Source organism: Rana temporaria, chromosome 4 (assembly GCF_905171775.1).
Source record: "Rana temporaria chromosome 4, aRanTem1.1, whole genome shotgun sequence".
In the NCBI taxonomy this organism is placed as follows: domain Eukaryota; kingdom Metazoa; phylum Chordata; class Amphibia; order Anura; family Ranidae; genus Rana; species Rana temporaria.
The window spans coordinates 408,720,897-408,742,457 of NC_053492.1; the positions used below are offsets into that span (position 1 = coordinate 408,720,897).

Below are 21,561 nucleotides of genomic sequence, written 5' to 3' on the forward strand. Positions count from 1 at the left end.
CCCCCTATTTTGTAGATGCTAGAACGTTTGCGCAAACCAATCACTATACGCTTATTGCGATTTTTTACCAAAAACATGTGGAAAAATACGTATCCGCCTAAACTGAGAATTTTTTTTTTTTTAATTGGATATTTATTATAACAAAAAGTAAAAAATAGTGTTTTTTTTTTTTTCAAAATTGTCGCTCTATTTTTGTTTATAGCGCAAAAAAATTAAACCGCAGAGGTGATCAAATACCACCAAAAGAAAGCTCTATTTGTGGGGAAAAAAAGGACGTAAATTTTGTTTGGGAGCCACGTCGCACGACCGCGCAATTGTCATTCAAAACGTGACAGTGCTGAAAGCTGAAATTTCGCCTGGGCAGGAAGGGGGTATATATCTGAAAAATACGAGAATTCCACTACTAGGTTTATTCTTGTTAGTTATCTGACCTACCAACTGTAATAGAAGATGCTTTGAATGGTTGGGATTTTTCACCTTCGCACCAGATAAAGCAAAGCCAGGAGAAGGAACTTGGCCCTGGTTTAGCCCAATTTATTCCCCCAGCTATTCCACAACACATTACCTTTATGGGCTAGATCCACGTACAGCGGCGCATTATTGCGCCAGGCATAGCGTATCTTAGATACACTACGCCGCCGTAACTTACCTTTTTTTTCGAATCCTCAAAGAATTTGCGCCGTAAGTTACGGCGGCGTAGTGTATCTTTGGCGGCGTACGGGCGCGGAATTCAAATGGCTGTGATGGGGGAGTGTTTTATGTAAATACGTTGTGACCCGACGTAAACAATGTTTTTTTTAACTGCGCATGCGCCTTCTGTGGGGGTATCCCAGTGCGCATGCTCGAAATTAACCCGGAACAAGCCAATGCTCACAACGGTGACGTCTTTCTATGCAAATCCCTATTCGCAAACGACTTACGCAAACAACGTATAAATTTCAAATTTCTACGCGGGAACGACGGCCATACTTAACATTGAGTACGCCTCATAACAGTAGCTTTAACTATACGCCGGAAAAAGCCGAACGCAAACGACGTAAAAAAATGCGCCGGCCGGACGTACATTCGTGGATCGCCGTAACTAGCTAATTTGCATACTTGACGCGGAATTCGACGGAAACGCCACCTAGCGGCCGTCGAAAAATTGCATCTTAGATCCGACGGCGTACTAAGACGTACGCCTGTCGGATCGACCCGAGATGCCGTCGTATCTTGTTTTGTGGATACAAAACAAAGATACGACGCAGGAAATTTAAAATTACGCCGGCGTATCAATAGATACACCAGCGTAATTCTTTTGTGGATCTGCCCCTATATCTTTATATTTCTTTATAGGTTCATTCAATTATATTCTCTTCATAGATGACATAATTATATTATATTATTTCAATCAACTTAGATTCTCAATTACTTGTCGTCAAATAGCTGCCATGAAGCTATGATTATGACACTTCACGTTACATAATCTTATGCTACAATCCGCTAGGTCATCCATTTTCATTTACATTTATAAGGAGTTACTTTCCTGAATTATTGCACCTTTTTCTACTATACTATTGTACATGTTCTGTTAATGGAATATCTATTTCTGTTATATTATTGTACATGCTCTGTTAATGGAATTTTGTTGGTAATTATAAGAAAACGTAACCGCTTCCCGACTGCCGCACGCATATTTACGTCGACACAATGGCACTCCTGGGCAGAAGGACGTATATATACACACGTCCCCTTTAAGGAAGCGCCATTGTGTATGTGCACGCTGCAAGCTCCGTGAACTCGATCGCCGCGGGGATACCCACGATCGTCTCACGGAGAGATAGAGCAGGGAGATGCTAATGTAAACAAGCATCTCCCCGCTCTGCCTAGTGACAGTGATCACCACTTCCTGTAATCGGAAGTGGTGATGACTGTCTTGTCACACACAGCCCATCACCCCTACAGTAAGAAACACTAACTAGGACACTCTTAACCCCTACAGCGCCACCTAGTGGTTAACCCCTTCACTGCCAGTAAAATTTAAACAGTAATCAGTGCATTTTTATAGCACTGATCACTATAAAAATGACAATGGTCCCAAAAATGTGTCAAAAGTGTCCGATGTGTCCGCCATAATGTCGCAGTCATGATAAAAATTGCTGATCACTGCCATTACTAGTAAAAAAAAAAATTATTAAGAAAAATGCCATAAAACTATTCCCTATATTGTAGACGCTATAACTTTTGCGCAAACCAATCAACAAAACGCTTATTGTGATTTTTTTTTACCAAAAATATGCAGAATAATACGTTTCGGCCTAAACTGAGGAAATTTTTTTATATATATATATATATATATATATATATATATATATATATATATATATATATATATATATATATATATATATATATATATATATATATTAGGGCTGTTACTGATTAAAATTTTTGTGTTCGATTAATCGTTTTTTTTTTTAATCGATTAATCGACTAATTTCGATTAATTAACGCACATACAGATACAACTACTTTTAGCTGATCTCCTTGCATTGCAACTCTGCATTAGTCAGTGGTAAATGTGGTATACACTATATACAATCACTCGACACTAGTTGGTTTCCACAATCCCCCCCATAACGTAATATCCACATCTGCCCCCCCATACTGTAATATCCACATCTTCCCCCCCATACTGCAAGAATATACACATTTGCCCCCCATACTGCAAGAATATACACATCTGCCCCCATGTGTACATTACAGCATGGGGGCAGATGTGTATATTCTTGCAGTATGGGGGCAGATGTGTATATTAAAGCATGGGGGGCAGATGTGTATATTAAAGCATGGGGGGCAGATGTGTATATTAAAGCATGGGGGGCAGATGTGTATATTAAAGCATGGGGGGCAGATGTGTATATTAAAGCATGGGGGGCAGATGTGTATATTCTTGCAGTATGGGGGCAGATGTGTATATTAAAGCATGGGGGGCAGATGTGTATATTCTTGCAGTATGGGGGCAGATGTGTATATTACAGCATGGGGGAAGATGTGTATATTACAGCATCTGCCCCCATGCTGTAATATCCACATGTGCCCCCATGCTTTAATATCCACATCTGCCCCCATGCTTTAATATCCACATCTGCCCCCCATGCTTTAATATCCACATCTGCCCCCATGCTTTAATATCCACATCTGTCCCCATGCTTTAATATCCACATCTGCCCCCATGCTTTAATATCCACATCTGTCCCCATGCTTTAATATCCACATCTGCCCCCCATGCTTTAATATCCACATCTGCCCCCCATGCTTTAATATCCACATCTGCCCCCATACTGCAGAAATACACATACACCGGCTCATAAGTATAAATGAAGCATCTGCCCCCATACTCCATGAATATATACATCTGCCCCCATAATGGTTGTCCACTCTTACCTGACCATACATCAGGCAGGCAGACCCGTCCGCAGAGTAGCTGATGGACACGTGCGGTGCGCAAGGGAAGATGATACAAGCAGGCAGGCGGGTGATTATGACGTCAGCGCGCCGTTACTTAGCTGCCGCAGGGTGGACCAAGATGGCCGCGGCTCCGGAGCTAGGCCGAAGCCGCGGCCTTTCCTATGGGCGAGACCGCGGAGCTCACTCCGTGGATCTTACTCGATCAAATTTTTTTTAATCGATCAAAGAAATTAACGATTAATCGACCAATTTTGGGGATATTTATTATAGCAAAAAGTAAAAAATATTGAATTTTTTTCAAAATTATTGCTCTATTTTTGTTTATAGCGCAAAAAATAAAAACCGCAGAGGTGATCAAATACCACCAAAAGAAAGCTCTATTTGTGGGAAAAATGGACGCCAATTTAGTTTGGGAGCCACGGCGCACGGCCACGCAATTGTCAGTTAAAGCGACAGTGCCGAATCGCAAAAAGTGGCCAGTCATCTAGCAACAAAATGGTCCGGGGCTTAAAGCGGAGGTTCACCCTAAAAACAATTTTCCAACATTACATTGTGCTCACTCTCGACATTGACAGTACGCTGATGTTTTTTTGCCGTACATACCGTTGTATCGCTATTTTCCCCGCCGGCTTCCCGGGTAGTGGCTCCCGCGGGAGTGGGCGTTCCTATGCACAGGCTAAGTGATTGACGTTTTGACAAAAGCTTCCCCCATCGCATAAGGCGCGTCACGAGTTGCCGAAAGAAGCCGAACTGCGAGTCGGCGATATACGGCGCCTGCGCACCGACGTTCGGCGAACTATTTCTTATTTCAGAACAGTGGGTGAAACCACACAAACTATTCATCAGCCAGGCGCACATCCAGAACCTCTGGTGTATAGAATAGAAAAGGTAACACTCTTACTATTTCCAAAGATGGAGGCTACCAGCTCCTCCGGTCGTCATAAAGATGTCCCTGTTTTGTGGCAGATGCCGTACTTGCCAAATAGTCGATTTGTGTGCCTGGAAAAATCAGAACAGAGTTAAAAGATATCCAAACCAGAAAAGATTAGTAGATAAAATGTATTATATTTCAGTTAAAAATCAGCCGTTAGAAGCAGGTGTTCCTATGGTATCCCAGCAACAGCATGGACCTGGCATCTGTGCGTTTTTTGATTTGTTTATAGCCTGTTGCACTAAAGCAAAGTTAAAGTGGAATTCTAGGCACACAGCTAAACGCATTGCTCAAAAACATATGTTTACAGTTTTGTCTGCCAAGGATTTTGTATCTTTTGTCATGAAGATCACTGCACTATTTCTTGGTTTAGCCTTACTGCCTTCTGTGACGTCTCCCTGTGTGTAAATCACAAAGCTGGCTGTACAGATCTGTAACAAAATAGCACAGTAAAAATATGTAATTTCATTGTGTACTTCTAGAAGCTGTTTTCCCAGAGTTTCTCATTGAGACTATGGTTAGGGGTAAGTACACAGAATCTTGTCTGTGAACATGACCATGTAACCATTGTAATTGCCAACAGTGGCATCAATGTACTGTAAATCTCATTGTTGCTCTGGATCTTCATGACTTCTCAATGAAATTCTCTTTTTGATTTAAAGCGGAGTTCCGGCCACAATTTCACTTGTTAAATATAAATACCCCTGTAATACACAAGCTTAATGTATTCTAGTAAAGTTAGTCTGTAAACTAAGGTCCGTTTTGTTAGGTTGTTACAGCATTTAGACACTTTATAAAATAGAAATTGACTGGGGCCATCTTAAGTGTGGGCATCATGAAGCCAGACTGTATGACTTCCTGGATTTCAGCCTTGCAAATCTCGCACATGCTCAGTGCTGCACAAGCAGTGTCAGATCAGGTTTCAGCACCTGTACTGTCCAAGTCACATGATTCTTCAAGACTGGGGAGTGCACAGACTCCTGGAAAGTTACACCCACTACATTCCCAGGAGTCTGTGGGGTGTAGGTTAGGAAGCATTAAGCACCTAGGTGCAGGAAGTGGGAAGATTAACTATTCTGCCTAGCAACAACACTTTGAAGGCATCTAATAAAAAATAAAAAAAATTTGTAAAGGACTAATGACATTTTTTTAAAACTACTGATGTAATGTTATATTTATGGGTGGAACTCCACTTTAAAAATGTTTTAAAAGAACAGATTCACTTTTGGTAACATGTTACACCCATGCATGGTTTACAATTCGGGTAGTTCAGCAGGGACTCCATGTATGAGCACCCTGGTTGTACACCAAGCAATCTACTGATCGACTTGTGTACAACCAGCTTGTCTGGTTTTTCCTGAACAATTAGTGCTGCCGGCTATAGCCATGAACACTAGTCATTGATTTCTGCTGGCAGGGAAGGCTCCCCACTGGCAGAACACAATAGTGCTGCGGGAGGGATTGCCCTATCAACGCTGACTGTGTTGATGAGGGAATCAAGCAATTTTCCTTCCTTTCACCTGTGGTAGAAGAAAAGAAAATTGCATAGTCTGTGGCCTGCCTTCCATTGCGCCAAGCTGGACCAATGAACCTATGCAAAAGAGCCCATACTTCAGCCTTAAAGGGTCACTGAATGAAACATTTTTTTTAGCTGAAATGACTGTTTACAGGGTATAGAGACATAATAGTTAACCAATTCCTTTTAAAAATGATTAAAAATAGATAAAAACCAATCATATAATGCGCCTGCAGTTTAGTTTAATTTTTGCTGTTGTTTCCTGGTTCTCTGATGTACAGAGAGACAATAGAGGGCAGGGATACTTTGTCTAAAACTCCTCAGCACCAATCCAGTTTCGTTTTACACACAGTAATCACACCTCCTTGATTAGTCACCACCGTGAGAAATCTCCCAGTACTGTGGTGATCAGGAAACAGACAACCAGGAAGTGTCCAGAACAGAGAGGATTTACAGCAACATCAAAGCAAAAACGAACAATGAGGACATGAAACCAGGACTGCAGTAAGGTAAAGGAAGCTATTTAGCTAAAAAAAAAAAAATTCCTTTAGTGACCCTTTAAATCACTATGGCCTGTGACAACCAATGATTGGCTTAAATTGTGTGCTCTGCTGCTGTGGAGGGCTTACCAACAGGTCTACAGACTCTGATGAAGACCCTGCAACAGAATAAACCGCGGCCCAATCCACCCAAAACTGAAAAATCTATGTTGATTGATGAAAAGACTTTACCTTTTCTGCCACTGATGCAAACCCTTTAGTAGGGTGCTGAGTCCGCAGATCATAAACATGAAATTTGCCCTCCAGGGAAGTGGCAACTAATTTATTCATAATGATGTCCTTTCTATCAAATTCCAGGGAGCAGACCTGAGAACAAAGAAGGATTAGTAAAAACATACTTATACTGGAAACCACAAGACAAAATATTGTGGAGGAAAGAGAATGAAAGAGATACAGATAAAGGTCTAACCATGACAATTAGATCTTAGCACTAGGGGTGCAACGGATCGTCACTGATCCGTGATCCGAATGCATCAACGTCCGCGGATCGGCACACCATGCGATCCGTGGATTGAGCCCATAGGAAAGGCTGCGGCTTCGGCCTAGCTCTGGATCGGCGGCCATCTTGGTACACCCGGTGGCAGCGGCCTAGGTGAGCTTCCCAGAGCAGCGCTGACTGGGGAGATGTGGACATTACAGTGGGGGGAGATGACGTGGACGTTACAGTGGCGGGAGATGACGTGGACGTTACAGTGGCGGGAGATGACGTGGACGTTACAGTGGCGGGAGATGACGTGGACATTACAGTGGCGGGAGATGACGTGGACATTACAGTGGCGGGAGATGACGTGGACATTACAGTGGCGGGAGATGACGTGGACATTACAGTGGCGGGAGATGACGTGGACATTACAGTGGCGGGAGATGACGTGGACATTACAGTGGCGGGAGATGACGTGGACATTACAGTGGCGGGAGATGACGTGGACATTACAGTGGCGGGAGATGACGTGGACATTACAGTGGCGGGAGATGACGTGGACATTACAGTGGGGACTATATATGGTGGTGATCCGAAAAATGATCCGATCTGTGGCTCTGATCCGAGGAACGATCCGAGCTGTGAGATTTTTTATCCGTTACACCCCAACTTAGCACTCAAATAACAAGAAATGCAGTTCAATTATTATCATTCCATGGTAGTAGAGGTGGTGGTGGGAGTTCCTGGCAGTAGGAGAACTCTGGCTGGTTTTGAACAAGGAGATTGAATATCAGCTTGGGTTGGAACAACTCTTCAGACTATATAAAAACAATAGTCATACCCCATTTCTAATGTTCGTCTCCCATCGCAATGACATGTTTCTCAAGTCAAACAGCTTAATGTCCCCATTGTCGTATCCGGCACATACAACACGCTCCTCCTGACTGCAAGCATTACCTTGAATAAAACAGATTTCAGAAATACAGGTATTAAAAATCGGAAAGAAGCTCAGCATCATGTATGTACATCTCTAAAATATATAAAAAGGGGTGGAGTGAAATGCGTTGGAGACGTGGCCTGGCTGGAGTCCAGGCTGAGGCTGCCATTTATCTCACTCCATGCACATGGGTCTGCTTCATGATGCGTGGCTTATGGATCTTTTCCTATGACAGTGCTGTAGCTTGGAGCTAGGGCAAGCTCCCGGTCCCCGCCTGCACTCACAGTGGTCTAGTTGGACTTTACCTCTCCACCTGAGCAGCACCTACATTTTGTCTAGCTACTTCTTGCCACTACAATAAATTGTTGAGGGTATTTAACCTTGGTTTAATTCCTTTTTTGGACACTACGCTACTCTTTGGATGGGAAAAATCTGAGTTGCCAATAGATAATCTTCTTTCAAACACATAAAGAATGCAAGTGATCGTTTACAAAGCAATGTAATGACACGTTAGCCTTTTTTTTTAAATGATTGTAAAGGTTTTTGTTCTACTTACCTGCTCTGTGCAATGGTTTTGCACAAAGCGGCCCCAAACCTCCTCTTCTGGGGGTCCCCCGCCGATGTGCTCAGCTCCTCCTCCCTTCTTAGTGCTACGATAGCAAACAACTTGCAACAAATTAGATCCCGAGCCAGTCTGTGTGTCTATTGACACACACTGCAGGTCTCATCCACGCCCCCCGCTCCCTCATCACAGGATATTGATTGACAGAGCCAATGGCTCCCCAGTGCTGCCCCTGAGTCCTGTGAGGAAAGAACAGCGCTGGATCGAGACCAGGCTCAGATAAGTATTTAGAGGGGGCTGATCGTGGGTGTTTTTTTACCTTAATACAGAGAATGCATGAAGGTAAAAAACCTTTAGCCTTTACAACCACTTTAATTACAAACTTCAAAAGGAATCATGGTTCTGGAAATTCTAACCTATGTAGTACAGCCAGGGCTTGTTCACACCAGGTGCGGTGGGGGGGCAATGCATGCAAAACTGTGCATTTTCCTGCACCGCATAAAAACACACTGGTGTAGATTTAGATAGATTAGCGGATCTTTAGATCCGCGTAATCTATCTGATTTACGATCCGCCGGCGCAAGTTTTTGAGGCTAGTGCTGTATTCAGAAAGCACTTACCTCAAAACTTGCAGCGGCGTATCGTAAATCCCCCGGCGGAATTCAAATTCCGCGGCTAGGGGGCGTCTACAATTTAAATCAGGCACGTCCCCGCGCCGATCCAACAGCGCATGTGCTGTCCGCGATTTTTCCCAGCGTGCATTGCTCCAAATGACGTCGCTAGGACGTCATTGGTTTTGGCGTGAGCGCAACTTGCGTCCGGCCGTATTCTAAATCGACTTATGCAAACAACGTAAAAATTCAAAACTCGGCGTGGGAACGACGGCCATACTTAACATAGGATACCCCTCACATAGCAGGGGTAACTATACGCCGGAAAAAGCCGAAAAGCGACGTAAAAAAAAAAAGCGACGGGCGGGCGTTCGTTTCTGAATCGGCGGAACTCCTCATTTGCATATTCGTCGCGTACAGAAAACGAAACGCCACCTAGCGGCCAGCGGGAGATTGCAGCCTAAGATCCGACAGTGTAAGTCACTTACACCTGTCGGATCTTAGGGAGATCTATGCGGAACCTGATTCTATGAATCAGCCGCATAGATCCGACCGACGGAACTCAGAGATACGACGGCGTATCAGGAGATACGCCGTCGTATCTCTATCTGAATCCGGGCCACTGCCTTCTGCAGAGGCACGTGGGTAGCCCCACACATCTGGCAAAAATGCATACGTTCATGTCCACCAAAATGCATGCTACATGTTTGATTCAATGCAATTTTTAAAATTATGCCTTTAATATTTTTGCACACATAGGGCATCCCACTGAAATGAATAGGCTGCCTGAAAACGCTTAAAAAAGTGAATGCACACGGTCGCACCTCATGGTGTTAAAAAACCTTCAGGCTGGGTTCCCATTTATGCGAACTGGATGCAGGTTTCCAATACAGGAGAGTGTGACCGGCTCTCAATGTGCGTCTTTGGGTCTGGTTCAAATACAAATTCAGGCAAAAAAAAAAACGGACTTGAATCGCTGAACAGGGATGGACTGCTGGACCCCATTCTGGGAACCGCGACCGAAGATATGTGAACCCAGCCTAAGACTAAAGGTGGTGCTAAATATTTTTAAAAATAGTGATTGAGTGTGGAAGGGTTAAACTCCTTATTAGGCAGATTCTCCCTTGTATAGGGATATTCCCTGTACTTGTTACAGGAAGTGTGGTGACATTCACTAGTCGACAGTTTTTACAAAAAACAGCTGCTGGAGGAAATCTTTAAAAGGACTTTCACCCAGTTGCGGCAGTGACAGTTCTGGTGTCTGATCAGCTAATCATCAAGCACCAACAATGTGACATAAAGGTAGGGGAGTGAGTCACATGCTACCCCATAGCCGGCAGTACTAAGTATGTCGCTTTGCCTCCCTGGGTGAACAGAGCTGAAGGGGAGTAAAGGAAATATAAATAGAAGCACATTTGAATGGGTAAAGCACAGGTCCAGCCTAGCTCTCAACTGAACAAATGGCACAAAGGCTTAGTGCCTTACCGTCATAATTTATTAAATAAAAACATGTGAGTGCATACTCACAAAAGCCAAGGAATGTAAGTGTACTACAAAACCCAGTAACCCCAATGATGATCCAAAAGACAGAAGCCACAAAGTCCTCACATGAAACAGGCTACCTCCGAAGCGTTTCAAGGGGCATGCCTCTTCTGCGCAAAACCTTTCATTCGTGCTCTGAAGAAGAGAACATGCCCCTCGAAACATGTCTGTGGTAATCTGGTTAATGCGAGAAGCCTATGACTTCTGTCTTTTCCATCGTTGTGTCTTTACCATTGTTGTGGTTTTGTACTACTCTTCCTTTCCTTGGCTTTTGTAAGTATCCACTCACTTTAATTGTATTCGATAAGTTAGGGCGGTAATGCATTAGGCCTTTGCGCCCTTTGTTTGTTCATTTATGTTTTTAAAGTGTAAGTAAACCCACCTATCGTTTTCAGCCAAGGAAGCTGCCATTTTTGCCTCCATTTCATCTACAACTGCCATAAAGCTGCCCATGTGATCAATTATGACACCAGTCATTGGATGGTTTGACAGTTTGGTTGAGAGCACAACCAATGGGAGTGTTACATTTTTGGCACGTGCCAGAAATAAAACTCTTTTATGGATGGGTCAACTTCCGCTTTAAGATTCCCCCATCTTGGAAGAGCAGGATTGGTGGACCATTCATACTCCGATATTTATTTGATAAGTTTATATTTTATTATCATCTGCTTAGCCTCTCGCGTATCCCTGAGCCCTCATTGGAAAAAAGTGTTGGCTCTGTTTTAAGATCTCCTTAAATCTTAACCTAAAGGTTATGGAAAAATAATTTATGTGTTAAAAATCGATGGCAACGCCTCTAAACAGGAACACAGGGCCAGATTCACAGAAGAGATACGACGGCGTATGTCCTGATACGCCGTCGTATCTCTTGTCCTATCTATGCGGCTGATTCATAGAATCAGTTCCGCATAGATAGCCCTAAGATCCGACAGGTGTAATTGACTTACACCGTCGGATCTTAGGATGCAATACTTCGGCCGCCGCAGGGTGGAGTTTGCGTTGTTTTCCTGCGTCGGGTATGCAAATGAGGTTTTACGGCGATCCACAAAGGTTTTCGCGTTCGTTACGTCGTCGCTAATAATTTTTTCCCGTCGCAAAGTTACACCTGCTTTAACATGGCTTATCTTTAGATCAGCCATGTTAAAGTATGGCCGTCGTTCCCGGGTCGAATTTCAATTTTTTTTTTTTTTGGCGTAAGACGTCCGGGAATACGAATGTACGTTACGCACGTCGCCGTTCTAAAAAATGATGTCACTTTGCGCAAAGCACGGCGGGAATTTCTAAATGGAGCATGCGCAGTACGTCCGGCGCGGGAGCGCGCCTAATTTAAATGGTACACGCCCCATTTGAATTAGGCGGGCTTGCGCCGGACGTCTTTACGATACACCGCCGCAAGTTTACAGGTAAGTGCTTTGAGAATCAGGCACTTACGCTGAAAACTTGCGGCGGTGTAACGTAAAGACGATACGTTACGCCGCCGGAGTTTTTTGTAAAATCTGGCCCACAAATTCCTCTGCAGGAACTTATCTATTTTTCACTTTTTGGTAAACAGCCTCATGCTGTGTAAAGTCATTATTATTTTGTATCTAAAGTGATACTATTTTATTTCTTGCCATTTCAAAAGTCCCATACTTACCAAAGGCCACTGCCCAGCAATCTCTCTTGTTTTCTCCTTCAGCTGGTTCCATATTAGCAACTGGAGTGTCTTTTTGCCTTGTGTCCCATACTTTTACTGTACCTGGAATTACACCAATTAGGAACATCAATGTAAAGGTTTCTAAAAGGATCCCGTATGTGTGTACTGTATTGCATGTATAAGAAAAAAAAGTTGGGTACCCATAGAAAGCCATGACAGTAAACATCCCACACCAAGTACTTGTTAGGTCTTTTCCGTGACTGCACCAATCTAGACATCCTGGAAGCATCCACGGAAGGAAACATTTCTGATTGCTTTATAATTAAAATGGCCATGACAACTGTGATCAAATGGGAGCTAGCTCTGACAGATCATGAAAATACTGCGATAAATCCCACTGGAAGATCTCACAAGCAGTGTCCTCATATCCTTCGAGTATTATTTTGAGAACACATCTCAGGAGGGATTTGCAGGTCCTCTCCAAGTCAATAAAGCGGAGGTTCACCCCAAAACATTTTTCTAACATTACATGGTACTCACTCTCTACATTGACAGTATGCCAATTTTTTTTTTTTTTTTCGCTGTACATACCTCGTACAGCTATTTTCCCCCATGGCTTCCGGGTAGTGAATCCCACGGGATTGGGCCTTCCTATCTAGCAGGTGATTGACGTGATGACAAAAAACTACCTCCCCCCGTTGCATAAGGAGCGACACGAGTTGACGAAAGAAGCTGATTGTCGGTGTGCAGGCGCCATATTGCGCCGACTCGCCATTCGGCTTCTTTCCGCAACTCGTGACGCTCCTTATGCGACGGGGAGGTAGTTTTTGTCATCACGTCAATCACCTGCTGGATGTGAACGCCCACTCCCGCGGGATTCACTACCCGGAAGCCGGGGAAGAAAATAGCTGTACGAGGTATGTACAGCAAAAAAAAAAATGGGCATACTGTCGATGTAGAGAGTGAGCACCATGTAATGTTAGAAAATAGTTTTTAGGGTGAACCTCCGCTTTAAGGCTTTGAAGCTGACATTTGGCAACTCGAACCTTCAGCTCCCTCCACGTATTTTCTATGGGATTAAGGTCTGGAGTCTGGCTAGGCCACTCCAGGACCTTAATGTGCTTCTTCTTGATACACTCCTTTGTTGCCTTGTCCGTGTATTTTGGGTCATTGTCATGCTGGAATACCCATCTACTTTCAATGGCCTGACTGAGGGAAGGAGGTTCTCACCCAAGATTGGACGGTGCATTGTCCCTTTGATGCAGTGAAGTTGTCCTGTCCCCTTAACAGAAAATCACCCCCAAAGCATAATGTTTCCACCTCCATGTATATTATAATATGATTTTCTACCTCCATGTTTGACAGTGGAGATGGTGTTCTTGGGGTCATAGGCAGCATTCCTTCTCTTACAAACACGGCAAGTTGAGTTGATGCCAAAGAGCTTGATTTTGGTCTCATCTGACCACAACACTTTCACCCAGTTATCCTCTGAATCATTCAGATGTTCATTAGCAAACTTCAGACGGGCCTGTACATGTGCTTTCTTGAGCAGAGGGACCTTACAGGCGCTGCATGATTTTAGTCATTCACGGCATAGTGTATTACCGATTGTTTTCTTGGTGACTTGAGATCGTTGACAAGATTCTCCAGTGTAGTTCTGGGCCGATTCCTCATCGTTCTCATGATCATTAAAACTCCACGAGGTGAGATTTTGCATGGAGCCCCAGACCGAGGGAGATTGACAGTTATTTTGTGTTTCTTTCATTTGCAGAAATTCGCACCAACTGTTGTCACTCTCTCACCAAGCTGCTTGGCGATGGTCTTGTAGCCCATTCCAGCCTTGTGTAGGTCTCCAATCTTGTCCCTGACATCCTTGGACAGATCTTTGGTCTTGGCCATGGTGGAGAGATTGGAATGTGATTGATTGCTTCTGTGGACAGGTGTCTTTTATACAGGTAACAAGCTGAGATTAGGAGCACTCCCTTTAAGAGAGTGCTCCTAATCTCAATTTGTTACCTGAACAGAAGACACCTGAGAGCCAGAAATCTTGCTGATTAATAGGAGATCAAGTACTTATTTCACTTATTAAAATGGAATTTAAAAATCAATTTATAGCAAAGATGTAATTTTTTGTTGCTTTACCAATGGTTGGTCATTAGTAACTTGTGTGGGCATCTGATTATATTAATAGTATTTACATTGGCACCCGAGATATTTTGGAACTACATTTCCCATGATGCTCATGGCACTCTGCAGTGTATTTGAGCATCATGGGAAATGTAGTTCCAAAACATCTGGGGTGCCAAGGTTCGCCATCACTGTTATAGGCCATCAGTTGAGACTGAACCAGTTGATATTAGTTGGCACTGACAAGTGGCAGGATTGCTTTCTAATTACTGATAGATTTCAGCTGGTGTCTTGGCTTTCCATGCCTTTTTGCACCTCCCTTTCTTCGTGTGTTCAATACTTTGGGGCCAAAATCACACCTGAGCAATGCATGCGACTAGTTTCTCCATACAGGAGGCATCTTGAAGCTGTCATTACAAACCAAGGATTTTGTATGAAGTATTAAAATACATTTCCGTTTGCGTGTTCAATCATTGTTATTACACATAACTTTATTGCTGAATGTATATGTTTTGGTTTCTTTGTATTAGGGTTGTCCCAATACCGATACCAGTATCGGGGCCGATACCGATACCGAGTATTAGCGGGAGTACTCGTACTCCCGCTAATACCGCCGATGCTAAAATAGAATACTTCCCGTGGCAGCGGCGGCATCATAACCGGTACTGGGGACATTGCTGGATATACGGGGGACATTGCTGGATATACGGGGGACATTGCTGGATATACGGGGGACATTGCTGGATATACGGGGGACATTGCTGGATATACGGGGGACATTGCTGGATATACTGGGGGCATTGCTGGATATACTGGGGACATTGCTGGATATACTGGGGACATGGCTGGATATACTGGGGACATGGCTGGATATACGGGGGACATGGCTGGATATACGGGGGACATGGCTGGATATACGGGGGACAATGCTGCATGTGGGGGGACATGGCTGGATATGTGGGGGGACATGGCTGGTTATATGGGGGACATGGCTGGTTATATGGGGGACATGGCTGGTTATATGTTGGGGGACATGGCTGGTTATATGTGGGGGGGACATGGCTGCATATGTGGGGGGGACATGGCTGCATTTGGGGACACATTTAAAAAAAAGTATCGGTATTCGGTATCGGCGAGTACATAAAAAAAAAGTATCGGTACTTGTACTCAGTCCTAAAAAAGTGGTATCGGGACAACCCTACTTTGTATGTATGGATTGCATGGGTTGTTACTGACATGTGGTAAGATGTCAATAGCACCTTTAGAAATATATTTACCTAGAAAAATGGTGACGTGTTCAATACTTATTTTACAAGCTGATAAATGACCCCCTCTATTAAATACTTGTCAATAAATTGCCTGAATGTGGCCAGAAAAAAAAAAGATCTTACCATGAATGGCCAGCCATACTGTACATTGTTCTTATACATCCATTATAAAAACATCTTACCATCACGGCTTCCTGTTACAATTTCGGGGGCTCCTTCTCCAATGCCTAACCCCCCAACTCCATCAATACAGTTAATGATTTCCTTGTGTCCTTTCACAGAATACACTGGGGTGTCAGCAGCTTCCAGGTTCCTAATACAAACACACACAGCAAAGTATTAGCAAAATCATTTGCTATGCACAAAGTTGTTGGAACAAATATACAGTAAAGTGGTTAATCCCCCCCCCCCCCCAACGCCACCTCCCAGCAATCCTCAATGCCAGCTTCTCTATCATGTGACCATTAGAACTGGCTCTTTCAGCAGTGACACAATCAGGAGCCCATCCCACTGGCTCCCAATCAGAAGCCTGCTTAGTCAGTGTGCTGTGAGCGCGTTCTCGGCATAAAATCTCACACCCTGGTGGGCGCATATGTGCGGTGGATGAACGTTGAAGCCCACTTTTCATGCTGCAGCATATATTCACTTTGCAGTTGGCAACAGAGGAAAAGGAGGTACTCCACTTTGGTGTAAAAGAAAAAAAAATCCCCTCTGGATGGTCAACCTACATTGCAGGGATTTTAGCAAACATATCTTTTGTCTGTTCCCACACCTCTGCCTGTCTCCAAGTCACTGCTCCAGCGCTCCATCCGGCTCCAGCACTGCTCCTTTCACGTCTTGCTTTCACACGAGAAACTAAGGCCAGTGTAGCCGTAGGCTCCTGTTACGGTCAGTCAAACTGCTGTGATGAGGAAACAGGGACCCTGTGTATGTCTATGGACACACACAGCCAGGTTTAGGAACACCTGAACGGTTTAGGAGATATTCCCCTCGCAATGCTCCGCTGACTGCAGCGGCGCATGCGCAGCGGGATCCTCGGCTAAAGGCCCGACAGCCGACCGGACCTTTCCGGCAAGAAGTCTCACTCACAGCGCTGGAGCGGCAAAACCCGGAAGACACGCCGAGGCAAGATGACATCTCCCTCTGCGTGGACCAGGTAAGTTCCCTACGCCTCGTTCCAAGGTAAGTATTTCATAATGAGCTAGTATGCGGTGCATACTAGCTCATTATGGCTTTTGCCTTTCAGGTAGGTTTAAAAAAAAAAAAAACAAGAACGGGGTTTACTACCGCTTTAACTTACAACATGGCTTGTTTAGCAATTGTATATGCTATATTATTTTTTCTTTATTTACTATATTTTTTTCCAAGAAAGCAGCGTTACCCTTTATATTAACCCATTCACGCCAACCGTATGCAAATATGCGCTCTCAGCTTGAAGGGGTTATATGCAGCAGCACGCCTCACCCCGGTACCATTTTTGAGAGCCAGCGGTTGGAATTTGAGTGATAACAACCAATGTAGCTAAAAGCCGCTCGGCTGTTATCCTAAGGGGAGGGAGGGGACATACCCTCCCCCTCTGCGCCACCTTCCGAGGCTCTCCCATCCCACAGGGAGGCCTGAGCGACCAGCTGACACGTCCGCCGGCTGCCTGAAAAGACCCGAATGAAGCTGGAATCGGCTTTGATCAGGTCTCCTATCTAGTAGCTCGGAAGTGATGTCATGATATCACTTCCAGTTTACTCGGCTGCCAATGGCGCCGATTTTAAATAAACCCTAGTATTCCAAAATACAGATTTTGGAGTTTTCAATACTTTTAAATAGTACCTGTCACTGACTATTACGGTCACCAGGGATGCTTACATTCCTTGTGACAGCAATAAAAATGATCAGAATTTGTTTTTTACCAAGACAGTGTAAAAATAATAAAGAATTACTAAAGAAAAAAAATGTTGCGCCCGCATATATGTAAACGGTGTTCAAACAACACGTGAGGTATCGCCACAATCGTTAGAGCGAGAGCAATAATTCTAGCACAGGATCGCCTCTGTAACTCTAAACTGGCAACCTGTAGAAAAGGTTTAAAGCGTCGCCTATGGAGATTTTTAAGTACCATAGTTTGTTGCCATTCCACGAGTGTGCGCAATTTCAAAGCATGACGTTAGGTATCTATTTACTTGGTGTAACATCATCTTTCACATTATACAAAAAAATTAGGTTAACTGTACATTTTTGTTTTATTCATGAAAGTGTATTTTTTTTCCCCAAAAAAATTGTGCTTGAAAGACTTCTGCACAAATACTGGTGACATCATTTTTTTTTTACCATTTTTTTTCCTCTTGTACCCAAATTGTAATGCACCTGTAATGTCTGCCTTTATTTTGTTAAGCGCTGCACAAACTGTTGGCGCTATATAAAACCTGTATAATAATAATAATAATAGCTATATATATTAGTTTGGGTTGGGTGTGTCACCAAGTAAAGCCAGCAGGTGGCGCTGCATAGTATTAGAATCCCAATCTACATTCAGAGATGTAGTGTGCGCGTGCCTGGCACAGGTGAAGTGTACTTTGTGCTGCACTGGGTGACTGGACGGTAATGGTTACTGTGCCAACAATTGCTTATATTTTTTTGTTGTATTTTTTAAAACTGTCCTCACGTGTTGGCGTTTGTCTCTGTGCATATTTTAGAGTTTGTTTTCCTGGAGCGTAAAGTTCTATGCCTGGCTATAGGGTTGTCATGATACAGATACTAGTATCGGTATCGGGACCGATACCAAGCATTTGCCCGAGTACTTGTACTCGGGCAAATGCTCCCGATGCTTCACCCGATACTTGTAGTGTCAGCGGTGATCAGTGCATGGGGAAGTTACAAGCACCGATCACCGCTGTATAGTGTATTCCTCCGTGTATTCCCGCCATGTATTCCCGCCCCTTCCGTGCTCCTCCTCCACCCCCTGGAACTGTCAGGATGGAGAGCGGGGTAGGAGCAGGTAAATCCGGCTCCTTACTGCTCCGAATGGACAGAGTCAGTGATCACGGACTCGGTCCATTCACATAACTGAAACATCGTAAACTGTGATTACAATGTTTCAGTTTATGAATGAAGAGAAGACGCTGTCTTCACTCCATTCATTTTCAGCGCAGCTGATGCTGCTGAGAAAGGGACAGGGGAACATGTGTCCCTAGTCCCTTTCTCTGTCTCAAAGGGGAGATGTCAGAGGTCTGTTAAGACCCCTGATATCTCACCAAAGCCCCCCAACAGGGCTGAAAAAAAAAAGGAAAAAGAAATAAAAGAATAAAAAAAAAAAAAGAGAGAATAAAAAAATGATTGTAAAAAATAATAAAAAAATAAAAGAAAAAACACACTGACACGGTCCACCCCCCCCCCCCTTAAAAAAAGAAAGCATTCTAAATAAAATAAAAAATTGTAAAAAACAAATTGTTAAAGATAAAAAAAATAAAAAAAACTACTGACACATGTGCTGCTGTCACATGAGATTAAAAAAAAGTTTCGGTATCGGGGAGTACTTGAAAAAAAGTATCGGTACTTGTACTCGGTCTTAAAAAAGTGGTATCGGGACAACCCTACCTGGCTATATGTGATAAAGACATGTAGGTGTTTAGGGTAGGGTGGTCCTGAGACATAACCTTACCATACATTGAGATTTCCTCCAAAGTCACCAGTGGCCAAATGTCTCTGCTGCAACGAGCTGGCACCGAATGTTCCACACTTCAAAGGTTTGGGTTTTTCAATCTATGGAAGACAATAATAAGCAGAGATATCATCAAATGGGTCACAGCTAGAATTCCTTATCATGGTCTCCTAACAAAGTAAAAATAGATCAAATATTTGAATGCCCGACGGGGAATATAGATAGTGTTTCTAACAGATTGCATGAATCAGCGTCAGATTAGGAAAATTAAGCTACAATGAAATTGGGAAAAAGAGAAAACTACTAAACCTATAGAAGAACAAAAGTATAGAAAGTCATAAAAACTAATGACATGTCACCTTTCATTGAAATGCGTCAGGGGCTTTTTTTTTTATGCAACATGATTTATTTAATATGGTTGGGGCTAATAAAATAAAATATATATTTTTTTAGTAAGTTAAATATAAAATGTTGCATTTGAATATTATATACTCTTATTTTCAACCAGCAGGTGGCAGGGAAGAAGAAAAAAAAGAAAAAGAAGAAGAAAGAAGAAAGAAGAAGAAGATAAAAGTGAAAATTTCCAAAAACAAACTAAAGGGATATTAAAGGAACACTAAAGGCAAACTAAAAAAAACAAAAAACTAACAAACATGTTATACTTACCTCCACTGTGCAGCTTGTTTTGCACAGAGTGTCCCCGAATCCGGTCTTCTGGGGTCACTCGGCGGCTGTCTCGGCTCCTCCTCGCAAAAGCTTTCCACCTTCATGCGAGCTCGCATGGTGGAAAGCTTTTGCGAGAGCGCTCCCGTTATACAGCGGCAGGCATACCCGCCGACTGTATCACTCGGCCCCGCGGTGCGCCGCGTCATCCGCTGTGATTGACAGCAGCGCCAGCCAATGGCTGCGCTGCCATCAATCCGTCCAGCCTAGCCAATCAACGACCAGGCTCAGAACCAAAGAGGATCACGTGGACGCGCACAGGACTTTCGAGGGGTCAGGTAAGTAAAACGGGGGTTCGGGAGGGGGGGGGGCATTAAGGTGAAAAAACATTTACCTTTACAACCCCTTTAAGGCTCCATGCACACAGAAGCTAAAAAAGCTATAAAAAACGCCAGTAGCTTTGCAGGGAGCCTTTCAACGTTTTTTAGCGTCTTTGCAATAGCGTTTATTAGCGTTTTTCAGTGTAGCGTTTCTTAGCTTTTTTTTCTTGTCAATTTTTATTTTAATAAAAAAAAAAAAAACGCTAAAAAACTCTGGCTCCAGCGTTTTTTCCCACCGAAAAACGGCACTTTGAATGCAAATTTTGGGCGTTCAGAAAAAAGCCAATAAACTCCAAAGCTCATTAACACTAAAAAACGCACATAGGCCAACATAGAGTTCAGTTCATGGGCTTTTTTTTAAAAAAACGCCAAAACGCCAATAAACTGCAGTTTATCAGCTTCTGTGTGCACTTTCAGCCGACTGAATCACTTTCCGATTATACAGGCTCCTTTATCTATAAATCCCTATGGGGGGGGAATCGGATGAACACGAACCGCCTGTCTGTGTTCATCCGATCCGCCAGATGGATGGAAAAGTAGGATTTCCTCCGTCACACTTTGGCGGATCGGAGCAGGTCGGATGTCAGCGGGCATGTCACCTCTGACATCCGTGGCTAAATAGAGGAGCACGGAGCGCCCATTCAGGTCCGCCTAAAAAACTGGCAGGTGGACCTGAACGGGCCACCCGTGTGAATGAGCCCTAAGAACGATTTTTTGGCATACTCTTATGCCCTGTACACACGATCGGTTCGTCTGAAGGAAACTAACTAATGGATTTTTTCATCAGATATCCGATGAAGCTGACTTTCATCAGTCTTGTCTACACACCATCGGTTAAAAATCCGATCGTGTCCAACGCGGTGACGTAAAACACAATGACGTGCTGAAAAAAATGAAGTTCAATGCCTCCGTGAATGCGTCGACTTGATTCTGAGAATGCGTGGATTTTTGACCGATGGATTTCCCCACAGACGATCATTTTTTCCTATCGGTTTTTTAACCATACGAACATTTTAAAACAGGTTCTTTTTTTTTTCCAACGATGGGGAAAAAAAACTGATGGGGCCCACACACGATCGGTTCGTCCAATGAAAACGGTCCGTTTTCATCAGAGGAACCGATCGTGTGTACAGGGCATTAGTGCCCATTTGATTGAAAATCGATATTTACATTAGAATGTGGTATCTTTTAAAGAATTTACTACCGCTTTAAAATATCAAATAAAATATAATTATAAGAAAATATATGTTTTTTAAAAACTGTAATTTTCAGTTTCGGCCAAGTGCATCCTGAATTTTCGATTTC

The 21,561-nt window shown here is 43.4% G+C and overlaps 1 protein-coding gene across 1 annotated transcript in view; it reads right to left on the minus strand.

Annotated features, from left to right (window-relative positions):
* DNAAF10 (dynein axonemal assembly factor 10) overlaps window positions 1-21,561 on the minus strand; it is a 33,348-nt gene that overhangs the window by 2,546 nt on the left and 9,241 nt on the right. The window contains exons 2-7 of the mRNA XM_040351260.1: window positions 19,214-19,314; window positions 15,744-15,874; window positions 12,167-12,268; window positions 7,720-7,835; window positions 6,629-6,763; window positions 4,352-4,449 (exon numbers count right to left, since the gene is read on the minus strand). Coding sequence (XP_040207194.1) covers window positions 4,352-4,449; window positions 6,629-6,763; window positions 7,720-7,835; window positions 12,167-12,268; window positions 15,744-15,874; window positions 19,214-19,314 — 683 coding nt within the window. The remainder of the gene's footprint in view (window positions 1-4,351; window positions 4,450-6,628; window positions 6,764-7,719; window positions 7,836-12,166; window positions 12,269-15,743; window positions 15,875-19,213; window positions 19,315-21,561) is intronic.